This window comes from Miscanthus floridulus, chromosome 11, assembly GCF_019320115.1.
Source record: "Miscanthus floridulus cultivar M001 chromosome 11, ASM1932011v1, whole genome shotgun sequence".
Taxonomy (NCBI): domain Eukaryota; kingdom Viridiplantae; phylum Streptophyta; class Magnoliopsida; order Poales; family Poaceae; genus Miscanthus; species Miscanthus floridulus.
Window position 1 is genome coordinate 63,455,665 of NC_089590.1, and position 22,713 is coordinate 63,478,377.

The 22,713-nt window shown below is 47.6% G+C and overlaps 3 protein-coding genes and 1 non-coding gene across 6 annotated transcripts; 1 reads left to right on the top strand and 3 right to left on the bottom strand.

Annotated features, from left to right (window-relative positions):
• Nucleotides 1-5,414, top strand: LOC136490979 (ABC transporter G family member 11-like). 2 transcript variants are annotated; one of them, XM_066487195.1, is made up of 10 exons: nucleotides 1-579; nucleotides 2,096-2,385; nucleotides 2,490-2,661; nucleotides 2,808-2,930; nucleotides 3,039-3,167; nucleotides 3,292-3,486; nucleotides 3,622-3,708; nucleotides 3,792-4,064; nucleotides 4,618-4,725; nucleotides 4,818-5,414. In XM_066487195.1, exons 1-10 carry the CDS (start codon nucleotides 118-120, stop codon nucleotides 5,148-5,150), a joined length of 2,172 nt encoding a protein of 723 aa, XP_066343292.1. In that variant the 5' UTR covers nucleotides 1-117; the 3' UTR covers nucleotides 5,151-5,414. The 2 variants fall into 2 exon arrangements, with proteins under 2 accessions (XP_066343292.1, XP_066343293.1); XM_066487196.1 differs by lacking the exon at nucleotides 3,292-3,486.
• Nucleotides 5,415-6,196: 782 nt separating this feature from the next.
• On the bottom strand, nucleotides 6,197-9,310 carry LOC136493691 (uncharacterized). 2 transcript variants are annotated; one of them, XM_066489808.1, is made up of 6 exons: nucleotides 8,860-9,308; nucleotides 8,269-8,750; nucleotides 7,358-7,535; nucleotides 7,174-7,256; nucleotides 7,011-7,080; nucleotides 6,197-6,929 (listed from the first exon to the last, which is right to left on the bottom strand). In XM_066489808.1, exons 1-6 carry the CDS (start codon nucleotides 8,909-8,911, stop codon nucleotides 6,805-6,807), a joined length of 990 nt encoding a protein of 329 aa, XP_066345905.1. In that variant the 5' UTR covers nucleotides 8,912-9,308; the 3' UTR covers nucleotides 6,197-6,804. The 2 variants fall into 2 exon arrangements, with proteins under 2 accessions (XP_066345905.1, XP_066345904.1); XM_066489807.1 differs by having other exon boundaries at nucleotides 8,269-9,310.
• A 10,545-nt stretch (nucleotides 9,311-19,855) lies between these two features.
• On the bottom strand, nucleotides 19,856-19,929 carry TRNAT-AGU (transfer RNA threonine (anticodon AGU)). Its single transcript has one exon. It is a non-coding gene; the product is annotated as a tRNA-Thr (tRNA).
• A 326-nt stretch (nucleotides 19,930-20,255) lies between these two features.
• Nucleotides 20,256-22,649, bottom strand: LOC136494580 (uncharacterized protein At1g65710-like). Its single transcript, XM_066490730.1, has 2 exons — nucleotides 21,408-22,649; nucleotides 20,256-21,319 (listed from the first exon to the last, which is right to left on the bottom strand). The coding sequence occupies exons 1-2, from the start codon at nucleotides 22,425-22,427 to the stop codon at nucleotides 20,420-20,422; spliced, it is 1,920 nt and encodes a 639-aa protein (XP_066346827.1). The 5' UTR covers nucleotides 22,428-22,649; the 3' UTR covers nucleotides 20,256-20,419.
• Nucleotides 22,650-22,713: the final 64 nt, after the last annotated feature.

Genomic DNA, 22,713 nt, shown 5'->3' on the forward strand with positions numbered 1-22,713 from the left:
TCTCCACCGCATCGACCCGCCGGTCTCTCTCGACGCGCCCCCAGTGCACGGCCCCGCCACGCTAGCTAGCCTCCAGCTCCCAGCTCCAGCCCCAGCACCGCTGCGCGCCTGCAGGCCATGAGACGGGCCGGAGGAGACAACCTTCAGGGCGACGGCACGACGCCTCGGTCCGCGGCGCCCGGGCAGGCTATGGTGGAGCTGCAGGCCAACGGGTCGGCGGCGGACGCGGGGGGCGCCATGGTGGTGGGGCTCAGCCCGCTGAGCGAGACCCTGTGGCGGGACAGCAAGGCGCTCCCGCCGGGTGCCGGGCCCGCCGAGCTCATCGGCGACGTGTCGGCCAGGCTCACGTGGAAGGACCTCTGCGTCACCGTGGCGCTCGGCCCCGGCAAGACGCAGACCGTGCTGGACGAGCTCACCGGGTACGCGGAGCCCGGCTCGCTCACCGCGCTCATGGGCCCCTCGGGTTCCGGCAAGTCCACCCTGCTCGACGCCCTCGCCGGCCGCCTCGCCGCCAACGCCTTCCTCTCCGGCGACGTGCTCCTCAACGGCCGCAAGGCCAAGCTCTCTTTCGGCGCCGCGGTACGTAAACTACCATTATTACGCATCCATGACCTTGCTGCTTCCTCAGTCCTCACTTAAGCTCCTAGATCATGCAGCACGTACTCTCAACAGGGAAAAATAGAATCTCTGTTCTATTTCTGAACACCAAACAGTCCATACTGCTACTTGCAGCCAGATCATCCATATATAGGAGCTAGCTAGCAGTTCCGTTAAGGGTTTCTTAGGTAGGATCTGTTGAAGTTCGAAACTATCATCCATATATAACTGTCATCTCGGAGCATGCAAATCGTATTTGAAGGTGTCCGGATCTGGTAATCTGCTTGGTGTCAGTAAAAAAAAATCGTTGCTAATTGAAGTGTAGTATTTTATGTTGTCCCTGTTGGCTTCGCTGAAATTTGTCCGATGCTGACTTTGATTTCTTTTGGAGAAAAACACCGTTCGTTTCCTGAAAAGTGCCGATGAAACAGCCGTAAAGAAGAGAGTCATTTTCCAAATGAAATATATATGCGGCTGTGCTATCACTATACTCACTTAATGACATAACTAGTACTCTCATTATCGGTCATGTTTATCAGTGACGATACAGCGTCAGCCGCATCAGCCGACTTATGTATAGTGCTAGCAGAGGTGCGAGCGGCTTATTTCTTGTCGGGCATGCAGCAAGGGAGATCGGCTAGCCGGCACGGTGTTATTAGCGACAGATCACAGATACACGTCCAATCCAATCGATTCTGGTCGTTTTTTCTCATCCGGCCAAGATGTCGAAAGCACGTACGGGTCATGCATAGAGCTCCGGCGTGTAATGCAGTGCAGTTAGGTGAGCGGATTTAATTCGCCCTAGATCGGTTGGTCGATGGCGCTGGCGTCTCCCCTTCCAACTCCGTAGGTCGTACTACGTACTGCTAGTAGTATCGTTTTGATCTCATCAATAGATCCAGAGGCGAAAAAAAATGGCGATCGATATCGTCCTGTGCTCTGCTGTCAATACAATACACATGTCTCTGAGGGCCAGAACGGCTGAAGCCACCTACGGAGTAGGTGTGTTTAGTTCGGAAAAACTTTCCCAAAAATGCTATAGTAGTCATCACATCGAATATTGCGATACGTAAACGTAGACAAAAAAAAAACTAATTACACAGTTTGGTTGAAAATCGCAAGACGAACGTTTTGAGCCTAATTAGTCTATGATTGAACACTAATTGACAAATAAAAACGAAAATGCTACTGTAGCCCAATTATCAAATTTCGCAAACTCAACACATCCACACGGCATAAATTCTGACAGCTGGGTTTTTCTCTCTGATCCTGCTGCGAATTTATGGTGATACGAACCGGCCGGCTGTGTGGCGTTTGGGCCTGTCGCACCAGCAGTTGCACGCAACGCGATCCTGCAGAGGCCCAAACGCATCGGCCAAAGTGGACCAACTTTTTTTTATGGGAGAGTTTGTACTACTGGTAGTAGTAGAGCTGTCGGAGGAGAGACTGACCCAGAGGCGTTGGTGCCGTGTATCCGCGCGCGTGCTTCTGCTTGCAGGCGTACGTGACGCAGGACGACAACCTGATCGGAACGCTGACGGTGCGCGAGACGATCGGCTACTCGGCGATGCTGCGGCTGCCGGACAAGATGCTGCGGGAGGACAAGCGCGCGCTGGTGGAGGGCACCATCGTCGAGATGGGGCTCCAGGACTGCGCCGACACCGTCATCGGAAACTGGCACCTCCGCGGGGTCAGCGGCGGCGAGAAGCGCCGCGTCAGCATCGCGCTCGAGCTCCTCATGCGCCCGCGCCTCCTCTTCCTCGACGAGCCCACCAGCGGCCTCGACAGGTGAGCAGCACGCGGTGGTGCACGGCAAAGCGTGAGCCTTCAGTGTTCAGTGTCAGTTGGTGGTGGATAATTAACTTAGCTGCTGCGTGGCTGTATGTGTGCAGCTCCTCGGCGTTCTTCGTGACGCAGACGCTGCGGGGCCTGGCCAGGGACGGCAGGACAGTGATTGCTTCCATCCACCAGCCCAGCAGCGAGGTGTTCGAGCTCTTCGACATGCTCTTCCTGCTGTCCGGGGGCAAAACCGTGTACTTCGGCCAAGCATCGCAAGCATGTGAGGTAATAATAATTTTGGATTCTTGCCGGTGTTACCGCACGATGCTGAATGCATGCTTCCGCAACACTGGTTGTTTTTTTAAAGGAACACATCGCTGGATTTACACAGTAGATTGTTGCGACTGACTCCTTGCGTCGCTCGGTTGCAGTTCTTTGCTCAAGGCGGTTTCCCTTGCCCGCCTCTGCGCAATCCATCGGACCATTTCCTGAGGTGTGTCAACTCGGACTTCGACAAGGTGAAGGCCACCCTGAAAGGATCAATGAAAGCAAGGGTAAGAAGAAGCAGGTCCATGGGCAAATCAGAGCCAACAAAACTTGAAAAAAAAACTTGTTCTCTGCTGTAAATAAATACTAATATGACCTTTGGTGTTCATGAAAAGGCTGAGAGGTCCGACGATCCCCTTGATAGGATGACTACATCAGAAGCCATCAGGAAATTGGTTGCATCCTACAGCAGGTCCCAATACTACTACGCTGCAAGGGAGAAAGTTAATGATATTTCGCGAATGGTACGTTTTCTGAGTCATCAAATGCGATATTATGCATTGATATGTTGTATCTGTTTCCTGTGTCCACATAATAAATACCGCATCTGGGGCTAGGAAATAACCATAACCATCTTGTTCCTTACAGAAAGGAACTGTGCTGGATTCAGGTGGCAGCCAGGCCAGCTTCCTGATGCAGGCTTGCACCCTGACCAAGCGCTCGTTCATCAACATGTCACGGGACTTTGGGTATTACTGGCTCAGGCTCCTGATCTATCTCCTGGTGACTGTTTGCATCGGCACAATCTACCTGGATGTTGGCACTAAATACACATCCATCCTTGTAAGTAGGAAGAAAAGAAATTGGTCAGGAAGTTCTGGGCTGGACTGATATGAATGCACAATAATGTAGTCACATGACCATTGTCATGAAGCATATGGTTGATTTTAATGCATTCACTCTACCTTGCCTCTGCAGGCCAGAGCTTCCTGTTCTGCATTCGTCTTTGGGTTCGTTACATTCATGTCCATTGGAGGATTCCCTTCGTTTGTTGAAGAAATGAAGGTGAAATTAAGATTGTGTTATTTCATTTGCAAATTAGAAACGCTATGAATTTTGCTCACCTTTCCTTTGCTTCTTTTATACAGGTCTTCCAACGGGAACGGCTGAATGGGCACTATGGTGTCGCAGCATTTGTCATCAGTAACACCATCTCAGCAACGCCATTCCTGATTCTAATATGCTTCTTGTCGGGAACTATATGCTACTTTATGGTGCGCCTGCATCCTGGTTTCGAACACTATATCTTCTTCGTCTTGAACCTGTACGCCAGTGTTACAGTGGTTGAAAGCTTAATGATGGCAATTGCCAGTGTCATTCCCAATTTTCTCATGGGTATCATCATAGGGGCTGGAATTCAGGTATGACATTTTCACCCATCTCCCATGTCAGTTTATCTGCCCTTATAACCTATTATTGCTTGGGGATATGTGTTCAAAATATGTGGTTAAGTACGGGATTATGAATCAACTTGTAAAATATCTTTTGAGCTCAGATGTTAAGACTGATATTTAAGTTGAATTCATGAACTAAAGAACACCCATACTTGATATGGTTTTCTGGGACCAGAATACATCAAAGGACTTCAACGTTTATTGATCCAATAAGGCATCCAGCTTGTCCTGACCAGTACTATCTGGAGCTTTACTACACATTGGCCAACACTCTAGTACAAGCTCAGCAATTTTAGCACAGCATGTGGCATTGGTGAACTTGTAGCTATCACTCAGCAAAAAAAAAAATATTTGATTTGCTTAGCTATTGGTGCAGAATATACATTATTGGTGATTCAGTGTTTTAGTTATGTTGAGTAGTTTCATGCCACCGTAAATAGACATCATTATACTCCCCTTGAAAAGATTATGAGTTTGGAATTTATCATGATGAAATCTTCTCAACAATTTTCCTGGACAGGGAATATTTATGCTGGTCTCTGGATACTTCAGACTTCCATACGACATCCCAAAGCCTTTTTGGAGATACCCCATGCAGTACATCAGCTTCCATTACTGGGCACTGCAGGTAAATTCGGTTCCACACCACACAGTAGAGCAACCCACATACACTAGACTCCAACCTGAACTTTTTGACACCAAACTCCATACATCCAACAGGGCCAGTGCCAGAACGACATGAAGGGCCTCGTATTCGACAACCAGTACCCAGGTCAACCCAAGATCCCCGGGGACTTCATCCTGAAGTACATCTTCCAGATCAACGTGGACCGGAACAAGTGGATCGACTTGTCAGTCATTTTCAGCATGATCTTCATCTACCGCATCCTCTTCTTCCTCATGATCAAGATCAACGAGGATGCGCTGCCGTGGATCCGCGGCCACATCGCGAGGAAGAGAATGCAGAAGAAAGGCCCTAGTCCCACTTTCGGCAAGACGCCTTCGCTGAGAGGCTACGTTGTCGATCCAGAGCTCGGTTCCAATGAGGGCTAGAGGTGGATGATCTGGTTCTTTTGGGTAGCAGAAATAGGGTGTTTCTCCCCCCGGCTCTTGGTGTTATATTGTATATTTAAGATCGGGGAAAATTAAACTGGTATCATACGTTTTGGAACCGAAACTAATTTGAGTACAGGTATACATACAGCATGTAATGTGACTATGTGAGCAAAGTGGCATCGGAGAGATGCCGAGTGACACATGACTGATTGTTCAGAATTTATTGCCTTCGACAGACGAAGAAATGGTTGGAGCACTAAAGCTGGTACGGCTCACATGATCGCGTATTATTATCAGATTGATTTTGATTGCTTGCTGGTTACATAAATTAGCACTACATATTGACAGAACTGTAAATGCTCCATATATAAATATATAAACTAACAATAATCAGCAGCATCAGCCAAATTTCAGCGAAACGAATAAGGCCAAGATCCATGCAGCAGTACTTTTCAGCGAAAGAATAGAGTTTTTCTCTCACAACAAATCAGCATAAGCAGTAGCATCAGAAGTGTTTTCAACGAAAGAACAGCGTTTCCTCTCACAACAAATAAGCATAAGCAGCAACATCAGAACAGTGTTTTCAACGAAAGAACGGTGTTTTCAGATGAGAGGCAGTACGGATATGGGATACCATGTGGTATGTGGGCAGAGGACACAGTCGAGCGCATGGGCTCTACAGTCTACAGAGATCTTCCGAGAAAGATTCCGAGCATCAACGTTGGATCCATTTTTTGGGAACCTGTTTTCTGTTTTAGATTTTCTGCTTTTCAAAAAAAAAAAAGGATCACATTGTTGTCAGATCAAAACTATATGGAGCATCAGAATAATCGAAATTTCACCTAAATTGTAAATTAATCTCACCTCCCTGAAGGAACGATTCAGTGTGACAGTTTGTTGGTAGCAGATCCTAAACAATAATTAAAGTAATTTTCAGGGGAGAGACTAATTTTGATATCCTCCCATAACCTTGTTTTAGACATTACCAATCACAAAAGGAAATACTGGCTACATTAATATTTTACAGCATGCAAATGTTTTCAGATTTTGGAGCCATTTACATATATAGTGCTACCCAGAAAAAAAACTATCTATCAAGTTTGGACATCCAATTGTCCAAATCTATTTTGTAAACAGACAAACATTCATATATTGTTAGTATTCTGGCAGGCTCAAGCTAAACAGGCATATTATACCCTAGTGCTTCCTTATGCTTATACTCTTCAGAATGCTGGAGGATAGCACAGGGAGTTGAAGCCAACAGCAGCAAACAAAGGGGGCTTTGAAACAGGAAGAACTCACAAAGACAGAATCCCATATATAGCATAAAACGATTCAAACTTGTGTGCTTTACATATAAACTGTCCTGATAGTAATGGCAGTCACAATTCTAATATGCTTCTGTAGTGCTGTCAGTAAAGATCCAGTGTCATAACAAAGTTGATCCATGTCAGCTTGTACAACATGTCATATCAGCATTTCACATAAAGCAGCATATCACACTAACTGTGAAGCCAATATATAGTAGCCCAAGTCCCTAAGGTAGACAATAGACAAGAAGGAAAATATGCAGCAGCTAAGCTAATAGTCTTGCTACTCTTACCTAATATTCTTTGTTGATACATAAATCTAATTATGCCTGGTAAATTATTTAACTGGATCCAGGGTCGAGGACTGGAAGCCTGCAGTAGAAGCTAATGGACTTGTCTGCCAATCTAGTTCCTGGGATGAAATACTGGAATACTACTGTTAAACAAGCACCACCAGGGGCAATACCTATACAAACAGTAAGAACAATGTTAAGTCAAAAAGTCTGTTGAACAAAAAATATCTTTGAGACTATAGCTGTAAACAAACCATAGAAGGTACAGTCTGGCTTGGCCAAATGACAGTGTAGACTCTTAACAAGGTGCTTCATATTCACTTGCTGTGAGAACAAAGAAAGAAAAAGAAATCAGTGAACTAAATGGCACCAAAAGAAGAGTGGAAGAGTAAAATAAGTGGCACTTGGGAACAATACCACTGAAAGTGCTTCCCCTCTCTCAACTGCCATATCCAAACGAGTCGAAGAAGTCAGATTTTGGTCGCCAACAGGTGCATTTGCTGAATATAGAGCAATATGTAGTCAGCTGAATTAATTAATTAAACAAGAGGCCAGGATAGGAAATTAATGCTGATTTAAACTACCTAGTGCCATATCTTACCACGATCACCAATAACCCGGAGCTTCCGAAATTCAGAGCCAACGGTAACAAGAGAAGTAGAAACTTGTAGATGGAGATCACCATATTGGGTGACAGCCACTGTTAGCAGATCACCAACGTTTTTCAAACGATCCACTAAGCTTTGCAGTTGTGGCAGATCAGGAACCTGGACTAGAGTCTGCACAAAGGATGCCAACCATGTATCAGCAGTTCCCCACTCATTAGTGCTACTGTCAACTAAGCAAAAAGGTCACTCTAAGTGATAATGCAGCGCTATGGGCCTTTGGCTAAATAAAATTAAAAAGATACAGACCCCTTAAGATTGCAAGCACATTTCCCAAAGGAAGGTATAGTTTGATAGTTTAAACTATTTATCAACCATGTACTACTATTAGAGAGTGCAAGTCAATTTCAGCAGAGAAAAAGCATTTAAACTGCAGCTGTAGTTTATAAAGTATTCAAAATACGCATTTGGTATTTCAATATTGGTAATTCTGTTACAAATTTTTTTTAAATGTTATTATGGCTATGGATTGCTCTTGTCCAGTATTGCATCCAAGGGCATTTTTACAATCTTAACATAAATGTCTGGATCAAACACCATTCTATAAGAATTAAAATATCTTTACTAGTAACAAATATGCAGTTCACCATTTCACCAGGACAAATTTGTTCAGAGTTGAATCCAAACATCATTCACTTCATGAACCAGCCTTTCAACTAGAATGTGAATACGACAGAATCATAGTATTAGTTTACCCATCCAACAACAAATAATCCAAAACACTTCCATTAGGTTCAATCGCTGTAAATTTGAATCCGAATTGATCTGGTGAACCTGAACCACAGGTCCATTTTTTTTGTGCGACAAATGATTAGGAACCATAAGATGATACATGAAGGCTACAAACCTGAGGGAGATCCTTGGCAGCGTCAAGGGCGGCCTGCAACCGCTCGATGTCGGAGCGTGAGAGAGGGCGCGAGATGGGCACATCCTGCACGACGGCCGCGCGGGCGCCCTTGGTTTCGAAAGTGAGGAATGGCGTGGCGGTTCGTGACCCTGCGGGCAGCTTGTTGACGAGCTTCACCTGTATAGCGGGGGCACCGGGGGCGTCCCCGGCGGCTGGCGGCTGCGCGTGGACGGCGAGCACGCTGCGGAGCGCGCGGTGAAGCAGCGTGACTTCGACGGAGAAGGCGATTTGGTTCCCGTTTCGCGAGGACACGTTGTACTCACGGAAGAGGAGGTCCTTGGCGAACTGCGCGACGCACTGCGGGCCGCCGCCGTCGGGCCCAGCGGCCGTGGCGCCGAGCAGGTTGTGGAGGAGCATGGCGTGCGTGGGCGTGAAGAAAACATGGCAGACGCGCCCCACCTTGTCCATGGCCGGTAGGAATCCTGTACGGCAAAAATCGTGGGGACGCACGAGGCTTGCTCGATGAATTGCGGGAGAGAAAAGGAGGGGAAGAGCGAGAGGAGAGCAGTGCTTGTGCGATATCACGCTTACGCTTGTCGAGGAGGGAGATGCCATCGTCGGTGAAGAAGGCCTTGAACTTCATGGCTTGCACTCCGCGACGGCGGCGGCTTCTGCGGTTCTGCCTTTGCCTTCTTCGTCTTCCAGTTGCGCGCCGCGGGTTTGGAAAGGCTTGGCGCCCGAAGAGGCGAAGAGGCTTAGCTTGGTTAACAATACTTTTTTGATGGGTTTTCTTTAATGACTAGAAAGTATCGCGCGGCGTTGCCGCGCCTGCAAGGAGTACTTGTGATTTGAGGCCAGTTTTGATTTGGGCCATTCATTTGCTGTTGTGATTTGAGGCCAGAAAAACAGATGCTTAGGGGACCGGAGTTAATCAATGAAAGATATATATTCAATGAAATTATAGTGGGCAGACCAATTGACCAATTCAGAAACACAGGATCATTAGTAGAATTTGGCAAAAAAATAAATAGACGATGAACAACAGTACAACACAAAATTTCCATGTTACATTGTGATGCTTAAGTAATGTAGAAATGAATCATATTAAAGGACGATAAAATAGGAGACTGCACAACACAAAATTTGCAAGTAATGTAGAAATTTGCATGCTAAATGAAAGAACGATAAGGTACATTTGCTCTTTCCAATTTTCACCCTTGACAAATGAAAGGATTGGGGTTAAATTATAGGTCTACTAATATGACAAGGGAATGCACGATCTATCTTCATTAAGACTACCTCAATTAGTGATAAGTGGCGGGCTGTTTATTTGATCATCATAAGCACGTCAGTGATGGTTTTGTTTAAGTCAAGTGCTATGCGGTCCTCATAATCATCACTATAAGTGATAAAAAGTTGATTAGTCAAAACGGATGTGGCCAAGAAGTATTAAAAGCAAGCAAAGAATATGCCAATAGGATGCCATTCAAAATGGGGCCATGGGACAAGCAATTTCAGGCACCTACTAGTTAGAACAGAGCACACATCAGTTGTTTCGAGCAAACTTTGCAGAATGTGTTACAGCATAAACACACAATGAACGAGATAGTACATTAACTCATCGACGGCTAAAACAACAATAAAAATGACTATTCATTGAGTGGGAAAGTGTATTTGTTGAAGAGCAACCGTAGAGTAAAGCGATGAAAACAGGAGGAATGAGGCGATGCCAGTGCAAGAACCAGCCTCTGCGTCGTCCATGCTTGGCTGCAATGCCCTTTGCCGGGGTTGCCTCCACCACTGCCTGCAAGATGCTTGACAAAAATGTGCCGCTCGCTGTCTAATTTTCTATTAAAAAAATTTACACACTAAGCATTTGATGCACTTGATAGATTCTTCCAGAGTTCTCTATGCAAGTTATATGATTCTTTGTACCGAAATATGCAAGTTTCACAAGATTTGATTTCTCGGAAATTGATCAACAATGGTTTCAATTCCCAAAGACATACTGTTTTTCAGCACATCCATCATGCATAATCAGTGACTCTTTTTAGCCATTAGATATTAGATATTAGATATACCATGATATTTTGGTAAGCACTGTATGCGACCATATGTTGTAGGTAATATGACCAGGACATCTTTAACAATGTTAAGAATACCTGAACTCTGCCCAAACCACTTTAAAGATGCTTAATTGATAACCAATGAATCAAATGCTTGTCAACTCGGTTATATCCAAACTCTGTTACACAAATACTTGGTGTAACATGCATTTTTGTTTACTGCTAGATTTGTTGATTGGAACTAATTCACCTTCTATCCACTGCTTAATCAAGACATTTCTATGCTAACATGTATTAGTCTTCCTTAGAAATAAATAGCAGGAAAAAATTTAAAAATATATGCCAAATATCTGAAACTTGGTGTTCTATTCATATTCATGTCACACTACTTTTATCTCTACCGTTAGCAATCTTCCTCAGAAAGATATAGGAAAATACACCAAAATACTTGACGAAACTCTAAAACTGAGCCAAGCACTCGACGGCATTGAATAGCTGTTCATGTCCACAGATTTTGCAGGTTGCTCCAGATGAATAAATCTTCTTAGGTATCAGATTACCTGAAGCATTATGCAAAAAATCAATATATGACTTATAATATTTCTATTAAGATTTGTTTCTTGGGATTCAAACATTGAGTGAATTCTCTTTGCTTTCCATCTTCAGTTTCGATTACTATTGATGAATTAGTGCTGCATATGCAGCTAGGTTAGTTTGAGCTCATCGACGGCTACAGGAGCAGCGGTGCACGACGACAACCCACGGTCGGATGCCCTGGTCACCATGTATGCCATCGTAGATGCGCTGGCACCATGGCAGAAATCTGGTGCCTGGAGATGAAGAGACGCTCGTCTCTGTGGCTGTAGTAGCAAGCTCGAGCACCTTCCTCCCACGAGATCGTGCTCCCCACAGTGGAAGGGTCCGGACCGGTCCGACACCCCTCTTGGCGAGCGACAGCGGCGGCGCGGCCTCAGCGGGGCCGTGGGCGGTGAACGGCGGCGCCGCTTCGGTGGGGGCGGGGGTGGCGCTCGGCGGGTGCGAGAGTGGCCGCGGAGGGGGTAAGGCTCGGGCCTATGGGAAGAGGGGCGTCGGGGGCTGGGACTGGGACAGGAGCGGCAGCGGAGGCGGAGGTAGAGGCGCGGCGTGGGGCTGCGGGATGAGAAGCGTCGAGACCCGGGAGCAGGAGGGTTGATTTTGGTAAAGTTCGAGGGCTTTTTTGAGAAAAAAAAACCTGAGAGGAGGCCTGGACTGCGGGTTGATTTGACTAAAGTTCGAGATTTTTTTTGCAAAAAGATCGAGGCTCGCACGATCTGGGCCGTCCGCGCGGCCAATCCGATGGCCGGGAAAAGCGGGCGACGTGGCCACGCTGCCTGGCCCTCTTTTGGGTGCAGGATTCCTATAAGAAGACTAGAAAACAAAGCGCGGCGTTGCCGCGCATCTATGTGGACTGTTCGTAGTTGTGAAGCCAGTTTTGACAATGCATTTCAATGTTATTATCTAACTAATAATGTGTTATTATATCAGAATAAAATCAAGAGATCACGGATCTCTCTTGTAAAGCCTGTCATCACTCATCAGCATAAAAGAAGGGTCAAATGATGCAGAGGAAACATGACGTAATTTTCTGCCAGAAGCTTTAATAGGGAATAAATAGTAGTAGCACAATTATAATTAATATAGGAAAAGCACATGCGTTGAGTGCTACGGATGTTTTTGGCCTGAATATGCTTCTTTTGTTTTGGAATGTTCTAACATTTAAAATAGCTGATTCCATTAATAAGCTTGCTGAAAAGTAACACGTGGCGTTGCCGCGCACCTGAGTGGATTGCCGACTTTTTTTTATTTTGAATCTGAAAATGTTGTGTGGCCTAGGCGAGGTAAGGTGAAATTGTAAAAATGAATCAAAGATAAAAGTTCAGTAAATAAAGAGCGAGGATCGAGTATCCGAGATTCCGAGGAAGATGTCTCGAGCAAGAAAAATAAAGAAATAGTAGGAGCGTACACAAAAGAATGTGGAGTAACATATTGGTAGGTTATTGTTAAGCCACAAAAGGGAGCTGGATATGACAGCCCTCACTAAAATTTGCATTTCATATTAAAATAAAATATGGAGTAACCTATTGAGTAGGTTAGTATAGAAAACACTATGGGCTGGTTAAGCCACAAAAGGAAGCTGATATGGCAGCCCTCACTAAAATTTGCATTTCACCTTAAAATAAAATGTGGAGTAACCTATTGAGTAGGTTAGTATACAAAACACCATGGGCACATAAGGGAGCCTAGATATGGCAGCCCTCACTATAATTTGTATTTGACATTAGAATAAATTAATAACCATGGCGACAAAGCCATAAAGCATGAATACTGATATGAAGGAATAACTAATAAGTCTTGAGACTTGATAACTCAAACATTACAAGTAGTTACAAAAATAAAACTACTGATCAAGGCATACTCATCTGAAATCTTCTCTGAGAAATTCAGAAGGTCAATAAGAGAGAATCCATTCCTATCATATAAGAAAATCTTAAAAATAGGCCACTTCCGGAACTTGCATCAGAAGCTTGACATCAAAAGCTTGGTTACGTGAAAATAAACAGGACTTGTGGCACAGCATCAACGGCCTGATAATTGCAATGAGCCTAGCCTGGATGCAACAAGCATATTTTTTTCTAGCATGGCTAACCCAAGTTACTACCATACAAAGTACTGAATATTAACTAACACTGATATAGAGCTCTTGAGTAAAAGAAAAGGGGGTATTAATCAAATTTATTTTTCTCGTGGGGAAAAATATTTGACAAATGTAATTGAACATCCTTATGCATACATTCGTTGGTCTGAAACTTGGCTGAAACTGGCTGAAAAACACTGTTCTGGCTGAATTGTTGTGAGAGAAAAATACTGTTCCAGCTGAAAAAAGAAGCCGAACAAGCCGAATATGGGGTAAGCCGAACAAGGCCATAGTTAAGTAGTAGGACCTCTCTTTCTAGGCCCGGGAAACTACCCCATATGAAATATTGGGGTCATTTAGTAGCTGTCAAATTTTGATGATTGAATCTTCAAACTACAACATCATTAGCAGTTATCAAGTAAGCCTCAGTTGATGCCATTGTGAAATGTGAATTGGCTGTAGCTCAAGTTGTACAACAGTTCTTGATCAGCTGGACCACAGTATTGGAACAAAATTGCAAATGCAAGAGCAGGACATCCAATTGAGGAAAATTTTTAAAGCAATACAAGGAAGCAAACCTTTGGGTGGCTACTGAAGGATGGAAAGATCATGGAGTTTTGCTGCAAAAATTTGTTCCTTTTTTCCGAAACGAGCACAAATGTGCTCCTTATCGAGCAGCAAATAGCACGGCCGGATATACTCGCTGCTGGGCCAAATCTACATGTCTGCCCTGTCGCATTGTGGCCGCGGCGGATTCCCTGCAGACCGGCGCTGGGGACGGAGACACGGCGGGTGCAGCGGCGGTGTCCGGGCTACGTGTGTGTCCAGTGGACTCGTCGTATCTTCTTCCTTGCGTGTGTTGCTGCCCGCGGTTGAGGGATGGCCCCCAACTTGCATCACTATGGAAGGGCCGAAGTGGTCAGGCCTAGGACGAGGGCCGTGGCGGAGGGAGGTGAGGGCGGCGAGGCGTACGAAGGGAAGAAGCCAGCGGGCAGCGTAGCTGGTTCGAGCATGCTTAGCGGCGACGTGAGCAGCATACCGTGGTCCCCGGCCACCATGCTCGCCTGTACTCCACGCACGTGCCTGTCCTCGTGTCTCACCGCCATCGGCTGGCCGCCCCTGCGTGGCCTCGCCGATCTCCCCGCCCGCGCGAGCGAGTTCGCGAGGATTAGCCGGAGGAGCATGGCGGGCTCACGGGAAGTGCGGAAGGGAGGGTGGCGGCGGCGTTACTGCAGGCGGCGTGGGTGATTTTTTTTTAATTTTAACACTTTTTAAAAACTAATTTTAAATCTAACACTGCCTGTTTTTTTTCAAAAAAAACTAACACTTTTGACCGCGCCTATTGCCCTGGCGCGGCTAAATGCCTGTGTCACGCCATGCATGGTGGCGCGACAGAGGGCTCACATGGCGGCGACCGGATTCGCTAACCGTTGACGTGACAGGGCCTGCCGCACCACCGACCTTGGCGTGGCAGAGCCGAATAAAACCCGCAGCCAGTCCTGCCTGCCCGAGCAGCAAGCCCGCCTGGCCGCCGCGCCCGCCGCCCGCCCGGCGGTACCTGGACGGTTTAATCGGAACGCGTCGCGCCGATAGTGGGAGTTATTCTAAGTATTGCTTGACGTAAAATCATAGGGATTTATTTGTGTCTTTTGTTGAATTTTTTTCACGGCCGAATAGAGAATTTGATAAGCCAATGATTTTTCCGTCTTTCATAATACGGTTAACCACCATGTTAACTAATCGATTACGAAAAATTTGATTGGATTGAAACAAATATTTTTTAAGGAACTTATTTATTTGCCTTTTTGCCCCCATATTGTAGGATCGGCGGCGACGCGACCATGGACCCCCGGCTTCCTCGACCCCTCGTGTAAGACGCCGGTCACCGGCGTCGAGATGCCCCGAGACTATCGGTTTCCGAACTAGTTGCTACTTAATCTCGCATGCAGTAATGCCGCGATGCATTGAAACGAATATGAAGCAAATAAATGAAGTTTGTGCGCAAGTTGACAAGCTTCCACATAACATTTTCATTGGTTTGACATAAGTTCGACATAACATAACCAACTAAGCCTGTAAGTTTCGGACGCCAATAATAGTTTGACCTAACAAATTAAGACCCAGGAGTGTAAGGATCCCTCGGACGCCTCTGTCTCTTCGGATTTGTTGGCAACATATTGGGAGTGTAGCCAACGTCGGTGTGGTCGCATCGCTGGTGCGTACGGCTCATACCCTGTAAGTATATGATATGCACGATTACTTAGAATTCTTTATGATCGTTAGTTCATGTAGCCTATGTATTTAAAGAAACTACCTTTGTTAGTACCTGTGAGGCTCCTTGGGTACCAAGCAGGGCACCACCTAGCTGAGACATGCCGATCTCGTCCTACGACCAATCGTTCTATTGGTCGTGCTATCTGCGGAAGCCCGGGGGGTCGTCGTCGTCGTCATCGTCGTCCTCGGTTGTAGGGTCCTTCCAGCACTATGATGTGGTGGTGTACGCACCGCGGAAGTGGCACCTATCATCGGCTGAGAAGAGCCGGCTGGTGTCCTCAAAGAGGCCGAAGACGTGCCATCTGACTACGCTGGGAGTGGCGGTTCCTCATACGGAGTGTCCATGCAGCTCAGCTTCTGAGCTAGCTTCCTGCAGCTCTTATTCACCTTCTACATAAATAGATGTTAAAGTTAGTGCATTTCCCAAACACATATACACTAAAGAAACATTTTAGAACTGACTAGTTTATGTTTACCTCCACAAAAGCCATGAGAACGCCTATCCCCTGCCCTCTAGACTCGTGAAGCCAGAACACTGCTTCATTGGACATCCTTGACAATTGTGTCGCCTGGGTACAAAAACACGGTTGCACAGTTTTAGTATATATACTTAATACCAAAAGGATAACAAATTGTACTATTCAAGTATCTTACCACGTATCTTTGAAGTGGGGTTCTCTGTAGCTGTGTGTCCTCCCTAGTGGTAACGTCGTACACATCTTCGATGACATCTTCCTTTGAGTCCTCGTCAATCGCCTCTTTAGTGTATGGGGGCTTGATATGTGTCCTCGTAGACTTGTGAAGCCACCGCAGATACTCGTCGAAGGTGTGCTGGTCGTGTGGAGGACACGCATGGACCGGCTGCCGTTCCCTGGTCTCCCATAAGTGGATGTGCGCGTTGTGTGTCACGCGCCAATCCTTAGTCTTGTACCTCTTCTCGCGGTCACACCTGCAACAAAACGATGTTAGTTGTACCACGCACACCTCTGAATTATAGCTTTGTTATTAATCGATAACGCACCTGTGCAATCCTTTGTTGGTGGAGTAAAGCGGTGATGGGTAGCCTGTCATTCTTCCAAATTGTCTATAGACCCTGATGGGCAAGTGAATCTCGACCACGTGGAAGAAAATAAGAGGGACGTTGCAGCGATACTCCTCTGACTCGTCTCTAGTGATAGGACTGAGATAGTACTGGAGCTTCGGAGCACCCCAATGACACCAATGCACCTAAACATTTCATAATTGAGTTAGGTTGTGATATAGTATACATCGAATAAGACACATGTATGATAGTAAAGAGAGCATAATCTGGTGCTATGTCAGAACGTCGAGATCATCCGTGTACTCCCTGTACTTGCGCCTCGCATTCCCTCTAACTAACTCTGATTCCGTCCAAATAAACAGAGCTGTAGGGAGTAGATCATGTTCGTTCCTTTGCTGCATTGAACACGATAATGAATTAGCCATTAATAAACTCATCATATGTAACCATATTGAAGAATATAATGAACCGAAGTACTTACCGGTAAACCAGTATTAAGGGGCCTCCCAACGGGCCATCGTTCCCAACACCAAACCTGGAGTAGGTACGAGCAACCCCCAAGGTTTGCATACCCTGAGGTGCGACGGCAGGCAACGCATAGCTATCGATACGTGCATGCCCGACTGTGCTGCCCTAGCTGTACGCCGCTATGTTCTCCCACGGCTGGCGTAGTATGTCAAGGAAGATCCAGCTGATGGTGTTGCCCAAGGCGTCTGGGAAGAGGAAAGCACCAAGAAAGTGCTAGAGCCACACTCGAGCGAACCTATCGATCAGAGCCTCCTCAGCATGTGGGTCCAAGTAATAAAAACGCTCTGTGATCCAGGACGACGAAATACCAGAACTTTTTCTGAAATTGACCAAAGAAAATGAGACCCGATGGCTGCAGAAAAGCAATACAAGTATTAAATAGGCTTGAATTTCTCACTTATTTTTCTTAGAAGCCTCGTCGTCCAGTGGAAGAAAGCCAGTAAACTGAGCCACCAGCTCCCTCCAATGATCGTTGTCAACTATCCCTGTCACAGGAAGTCCCCCCAACCGAAGGCAAAAATTAGCCTTCATGTCCTGCATGGTCAATGTCATCTCGCCACAAGGTAGGTGGAACGTGTGGGTCTCAGGCCTCCACCTGTTATAAGAATATAACGACTATTAGTTGCCTCAAATTTGTTACAAGAAAGTTTACGTACAAATAATGCACTCGCACTTGTCTACAGCTACAGTAAGTAGTGCTGGGTCAAGGGACGGAAGACCGTGTTTGACAACACGGACAAGCTCGAGAAAGCCGGCACGCCGCATGTACGGCGCGTAACGCTCGTCCCACTGGTGCGCCCTGGTGTGCGTGCGGAGCCTCAAAGTAGGCAAGGCCACCTCTGCGTCGTTGTCACTCAAGATGTGTGCTCGGTGCTAGTCGTCGTACTCCACCTCAAAAATGGGGTACAACGGGTGCTGCGTGGGAGGGGTCATCCTGTTATAAATTGATAAACAAAGAGTTAAAGGATTCAAATTAACAAAATTCAAATTAACATTACGTATCATTGCAAAATTTAAACTACTTGTTATGCAATACGAACACAATATGAAAGCACATGTATATATTTAAAGTAACATTAACAGACATATCACACACTAGTAACATAAACAACTTCACTAGGAATATAAGCATTTGACGAAACTTCATAAAGTCATCAAAATCGACGTATCACGCACTAGTAAGTACCGACATTTGTAAACTAGTATCTATACCCAAAATCCCTAACTCAATAACTAACTATAAACTAAATAATAAATACCTAATCAATCCCTAAACCCAAAATCCTAACTATACTAGAACACACAACCTCAAACCTAAAAACTACATACGTAAATCATAAACAAATTCACTAATCTAACTATCCTAAATCACTAATTACCCTCAATCACTAACTATCATAAATCAATAACAATCATAAAACCCTAACTATCCTAAATTACTAACTATCCTAAATCACTAATTATCCTAAATCAATAATAATCAAAATAACATGAAATCGTGAGGGAGGTACCTTAGGAGCGGGCGGCCTTGACGCGCCGGCGTTTGTGGTGTGGCCGGCGCGGGCGGTGTTTGGGGACTGGGCGGGCGCGGCGTGGGTGGGCGGGCGCTGGCACGTGCAGGCGCTGGCGGCAGGCGTTGTGTGGCGACGGGGCGCGTGCGGCTAGCGGGCGGGTGGGCAGGCGGGCGGGCTCGCTCGTGATATTTATTTAGCCCTATCGTGCCATGCGCCGTGGCACGGCACTGCCACGCCAAGATCGGTGGCGCGACAGAGCCCTGCCACGTCAACGATCGCGATTCCGGTCGCCGCCACATCAGCCCTCTGCCGCGCCACCATGCATGGCGCGGCATAGGCATTTGGCCGCGCCAGGACAATAGATGCGGCCAAAAGTGTTAGTTTTAAAAAAACAGACAGTGTTAGATTTAAAATTAGTTTTCAAAAAATGTTAAAATAAAAAAAATCGCGTGGGTAAGACCGATGGGCCTTCGAGAAGGAGAGCAGTGCGGCTCGAGGCAGAGGGACGGAGTGCTCAACTGAGCGGGTTCAGGAGCATTCGCGTGTCCGGGTTCGCGGCTTATCGGGTAAGACACCCGCTACAGCCCCGATCCAACGGTTGATATTGGGCATGTTTGGGACAGCGGTCGTGGACCGCGCGGTGCGGTATAGGAACCGCGAGGGTCGAGCCGCGGTACAAGAAACTCGCGGTGCAGTTCATTTTTGCGATTCCTCTGCCGTGTGCGGTGGAAACAATCATCGTGACCGCAGGCTGTTTGGCGTGATTATTGGATTCTTTTCGCCGCCGCCACAGGATACGCAGTCCCAAACACGCCCATTGCATCTTGGCCGGATCGGACGGGCAGTGGGCTAACGGGCGACGTGGCCCTATCCATTGCCCATTTTTGAGAGCGGGATTCCTATATAGAGATGGGCTGTAATGTTAAGCCCACGGCAAAAAAAACTTTAGAAGGAGCTTGAAAAGAAGAGAGTCTAGTCGTTACAGAAAAAGTGAAAATTTGCAGTGAAAATTAACAGGAGGTTGAAAAGATAACAGTTTACTCCCTCTTTCCTAGGCCATAAATATTTGTATTTTTATGAATTTAATTAATAAAAATAAAAATAACTGACTTTAAACTAATTAATTTATTTATGGATAAAGGGAGTAAAACAAGAGGTAAGAAAAATCGCAATACAAATTAGCAAGAGCTTGGAAACAAGAGAGTTCGGTTATTAAAAATGTAAGAAAAGAGCTAGGTTGTTAAAAAAGTTAGAAAAGAGCTCGGTCAAAAAAAGTATGAAAAAATATGAGTTTGATCTTAAAAAGAGCTTCAGAAAAATATGAGTTCAGTCGTTTGAAAATGAGGTAAAATGCAATGCAAAAATAAAATTTGAAAAAAAAAATGAGAGTCTAGTCATTTGAAAATAAGGTAAAATGCAATGTAAAAATAAATTTAGTCATTTCAAAATAAGGTAAAATGCAATGTAACAATAAATTTTATAAAAAAATTGCTTTCATTGAGAGTTGAACTCAAGACCTCCCGCTTACTAAACGGGTGCTCTAACCAACTGAGCTATGAAAGCAACTTCATAAAAATTGACAGATTATCTCTCACTTACTGAGCTGGGTGTTTGTGGGAGCTCTAACCGACTGAACTATGAAAGCAACTTGATAAAAATTGACAAGTTACCTCTCACTTACTAAACTGGTGCTAAGCAACTTAGTTTATATGAACTTGGGAAATCAGGATACAAGTATATTGATAATTTGATAGTGACAGAGACAAATCCAATTACAAAACAAAAATTTTCACACCCATAAAGAAAAGTAGAACATAAGCAGGTGAACGAAACCATCAGCCGAACGCTACGGATTAACAGGTGGACGAAAGAGTATACATTGCCAATGTCACTCCTGATTACATCTGAACAATGTATATCATCAAACTAAGCAAAGAATTCAAATGCTTAAACACTAGTCTGAACACAGCAACCTATCTTGCCATTACGACTTGAGAACCAGGAACTACCATGACCAACTAGAGCATGGCACCTAAAACCTCCAGTTGCATCCTTAAGCGATGGACGAAGTCGCCGAGGCACCGCGAACATCGGACTGGCCGATGATAGCACTGCTGCTGCCGCTGAGGCGGTGAGCACCGCGCACGCGCTGGACCTGAACATTGCTAGTAGAACCACGGTGGCTGGGCTCCTGGGAGGACGACGGTTTCTGCTTGCTCTGCCATGACTGCTCCACCTCGTCACCGTTGTACGACTGCGAGGCCGTCCTGGTACGGTCTGTGGAGTCGACGGAATTGGGCTCCCACGAGCACGTCCAGGCGTTGCCGGCAAAGCTGTTGCTCCCCGCTGACTCCTGCGGCTCGGTCTCCCCGCGGATGTCACGCACGGAGACGTACTTGTGCATGCTCGGCTCCATGAGGTCGTCCTTCACGCCGACCTCCGACTCCACCACGAGGGTGGTGCCCGCACCCTTGCCGCCGTACCTCCCGTTGACGGATTCCTTGTCGTTGACCGACCTCTCCAGCTCGAAGCTCTTGTTCTCGGACGACGAGGAGTTGAGGTCGGCGACCGCTTCAAGGATCGAACAGGCCTTCGACACGCACGCCGGGAGCGCGAAGGTCGGCGCTTCAGTGGCAGTGGCAGCGCTGGTGCTATGCTGGTGGTAGTTTTGGATGTCCTCCAGTAGCAGGGATGCGTAGGTGTTGCCGTTGTGCTCGAAGTCGCGTGAGGACCGCCTCGACGACCGGCTCCCCGGCCTCGGATTGGTGACGTTCTCGGCCACAATGCTCACCGAGTGGGTCGCGTTCATCCTTGCTGGCGCTGATTTGGTGTCCGAAGCCACGGCCTCCTCCACAATCTCCTCCTTCGCAGTTTGGTAGCTGGGGATCTGATCCTTTGCCCGCTCCGCGGTCTTCTGTGGCAATGCAATTGCAACGGCACCATCAGCGGATTTCTGCAAGTCATTTGGAAGATTCAGCAAATTTGGTGGGGAAACTGAGGGCAGCAATGGAGGAAAATTCTTAACTTTCGTGGATCCATACCTTTAGAGGCTTGCCATTGTGATGGTGGTTGTTGCCGAGCGCATTCTCGTCGAGTTCCACCATGGGGTTGCGACGGAATGGCGACTGCTCGGCCTTCCTCGAGGAGCTGCGGCTCAGCGACGGCCCTTGCGTCGACTGCGCCCCGGCATTCTCGTTCCCCGAGGCCGCTGCCCTCGCGGGCGAGTTCGACCTTGGCGATGGGTACCTCTTGCCAGACGACGCAGCCTTCACGGGCGACGGCGGGCGCCCTTTCTCCCTGGCCGGGACCGACACCATCTTGCCCGGCTGCTGCCTCGCGCCTCGCTCGCCGGTCCCGGAGCTCCCCGCGGCGGGGACGACGTCCGCCCGCCGCCCCGGCGACCGGCTAATCCTCCGGCTCCGGCTCCCGCTCCCGCCGCCAGTGCGGCCATCGTGGCTCGACGAGCGCTTCCGCTCCGGCGTCCTCCGGCGCGGGGAGGGCCTGGCCACCACGGCCCCCTCCCTGCCCCAATCGCACTCGTCGACATCGCCGCCGCCGCCCCTTCTCTCGTGGTCGAAGTCGTAGCTCCGCTTGGATCCGGCGTACCTCCGGTGCTCGCCCGACGGCGCCTTCCCCGACGCGGACGAGCTCCGGCTGAGGCGGCCGCACTGGATCAGGATCGCGTCCACCTCCTCCTTGGTGCAGCTCGACGTCCGCACCGGCGCCCGGCCCACGGCGATGGGCCTCGGCTCCTCCTCCGGCGCCGCCCTCTTCGCCTCCGCCTCCTCACGCCCGCCCTTCGAGGCGGCCGCGACCTCGGCGGCCGCAGCCGCCGCCGCGGCCTTGACAACGAACACCGTCCTCTTGTCGGCTGTCGGCTCCTCCGGCCTGGCTACAGCCTTCTTGGGCGGCACCGGCGCCTTTGCCTGAGGCGCCTTCTTCGCATCGGCGACAAACACTGTGTCCATGCCGGATTTCCGGCCGCCGCTCTTCTTGGAGTCACTCGACGGCTCCCCGTCTCGGCGCTTCGCTTGCTGCTTCTTGCTGAAACAGAGCCCCATGGGATTCAAACGGGGCGAATGGGAACTTGGAATGCGGTGGGGAGGGAGAGGGAGGTCACCGGCTCAACGGCGAACCGATGCGGTGGTGGTGTTTGAGCCTTTGAGGGGTAGAGCTTTGGGAGGCGTGGATTGGAGTTTTGCGTTTCGTGGTGCACACAGGATGACATGAGATGCAGCATGGTGCGGCGGCGAGGAGCGAGAGGGAATTCAAATTTTCTGCCGTTTTCGTCGGGGTCTGCGCCCACAGCGGCCGCCGCACGATGCGCACGCAGCACAGGAGAAAGCC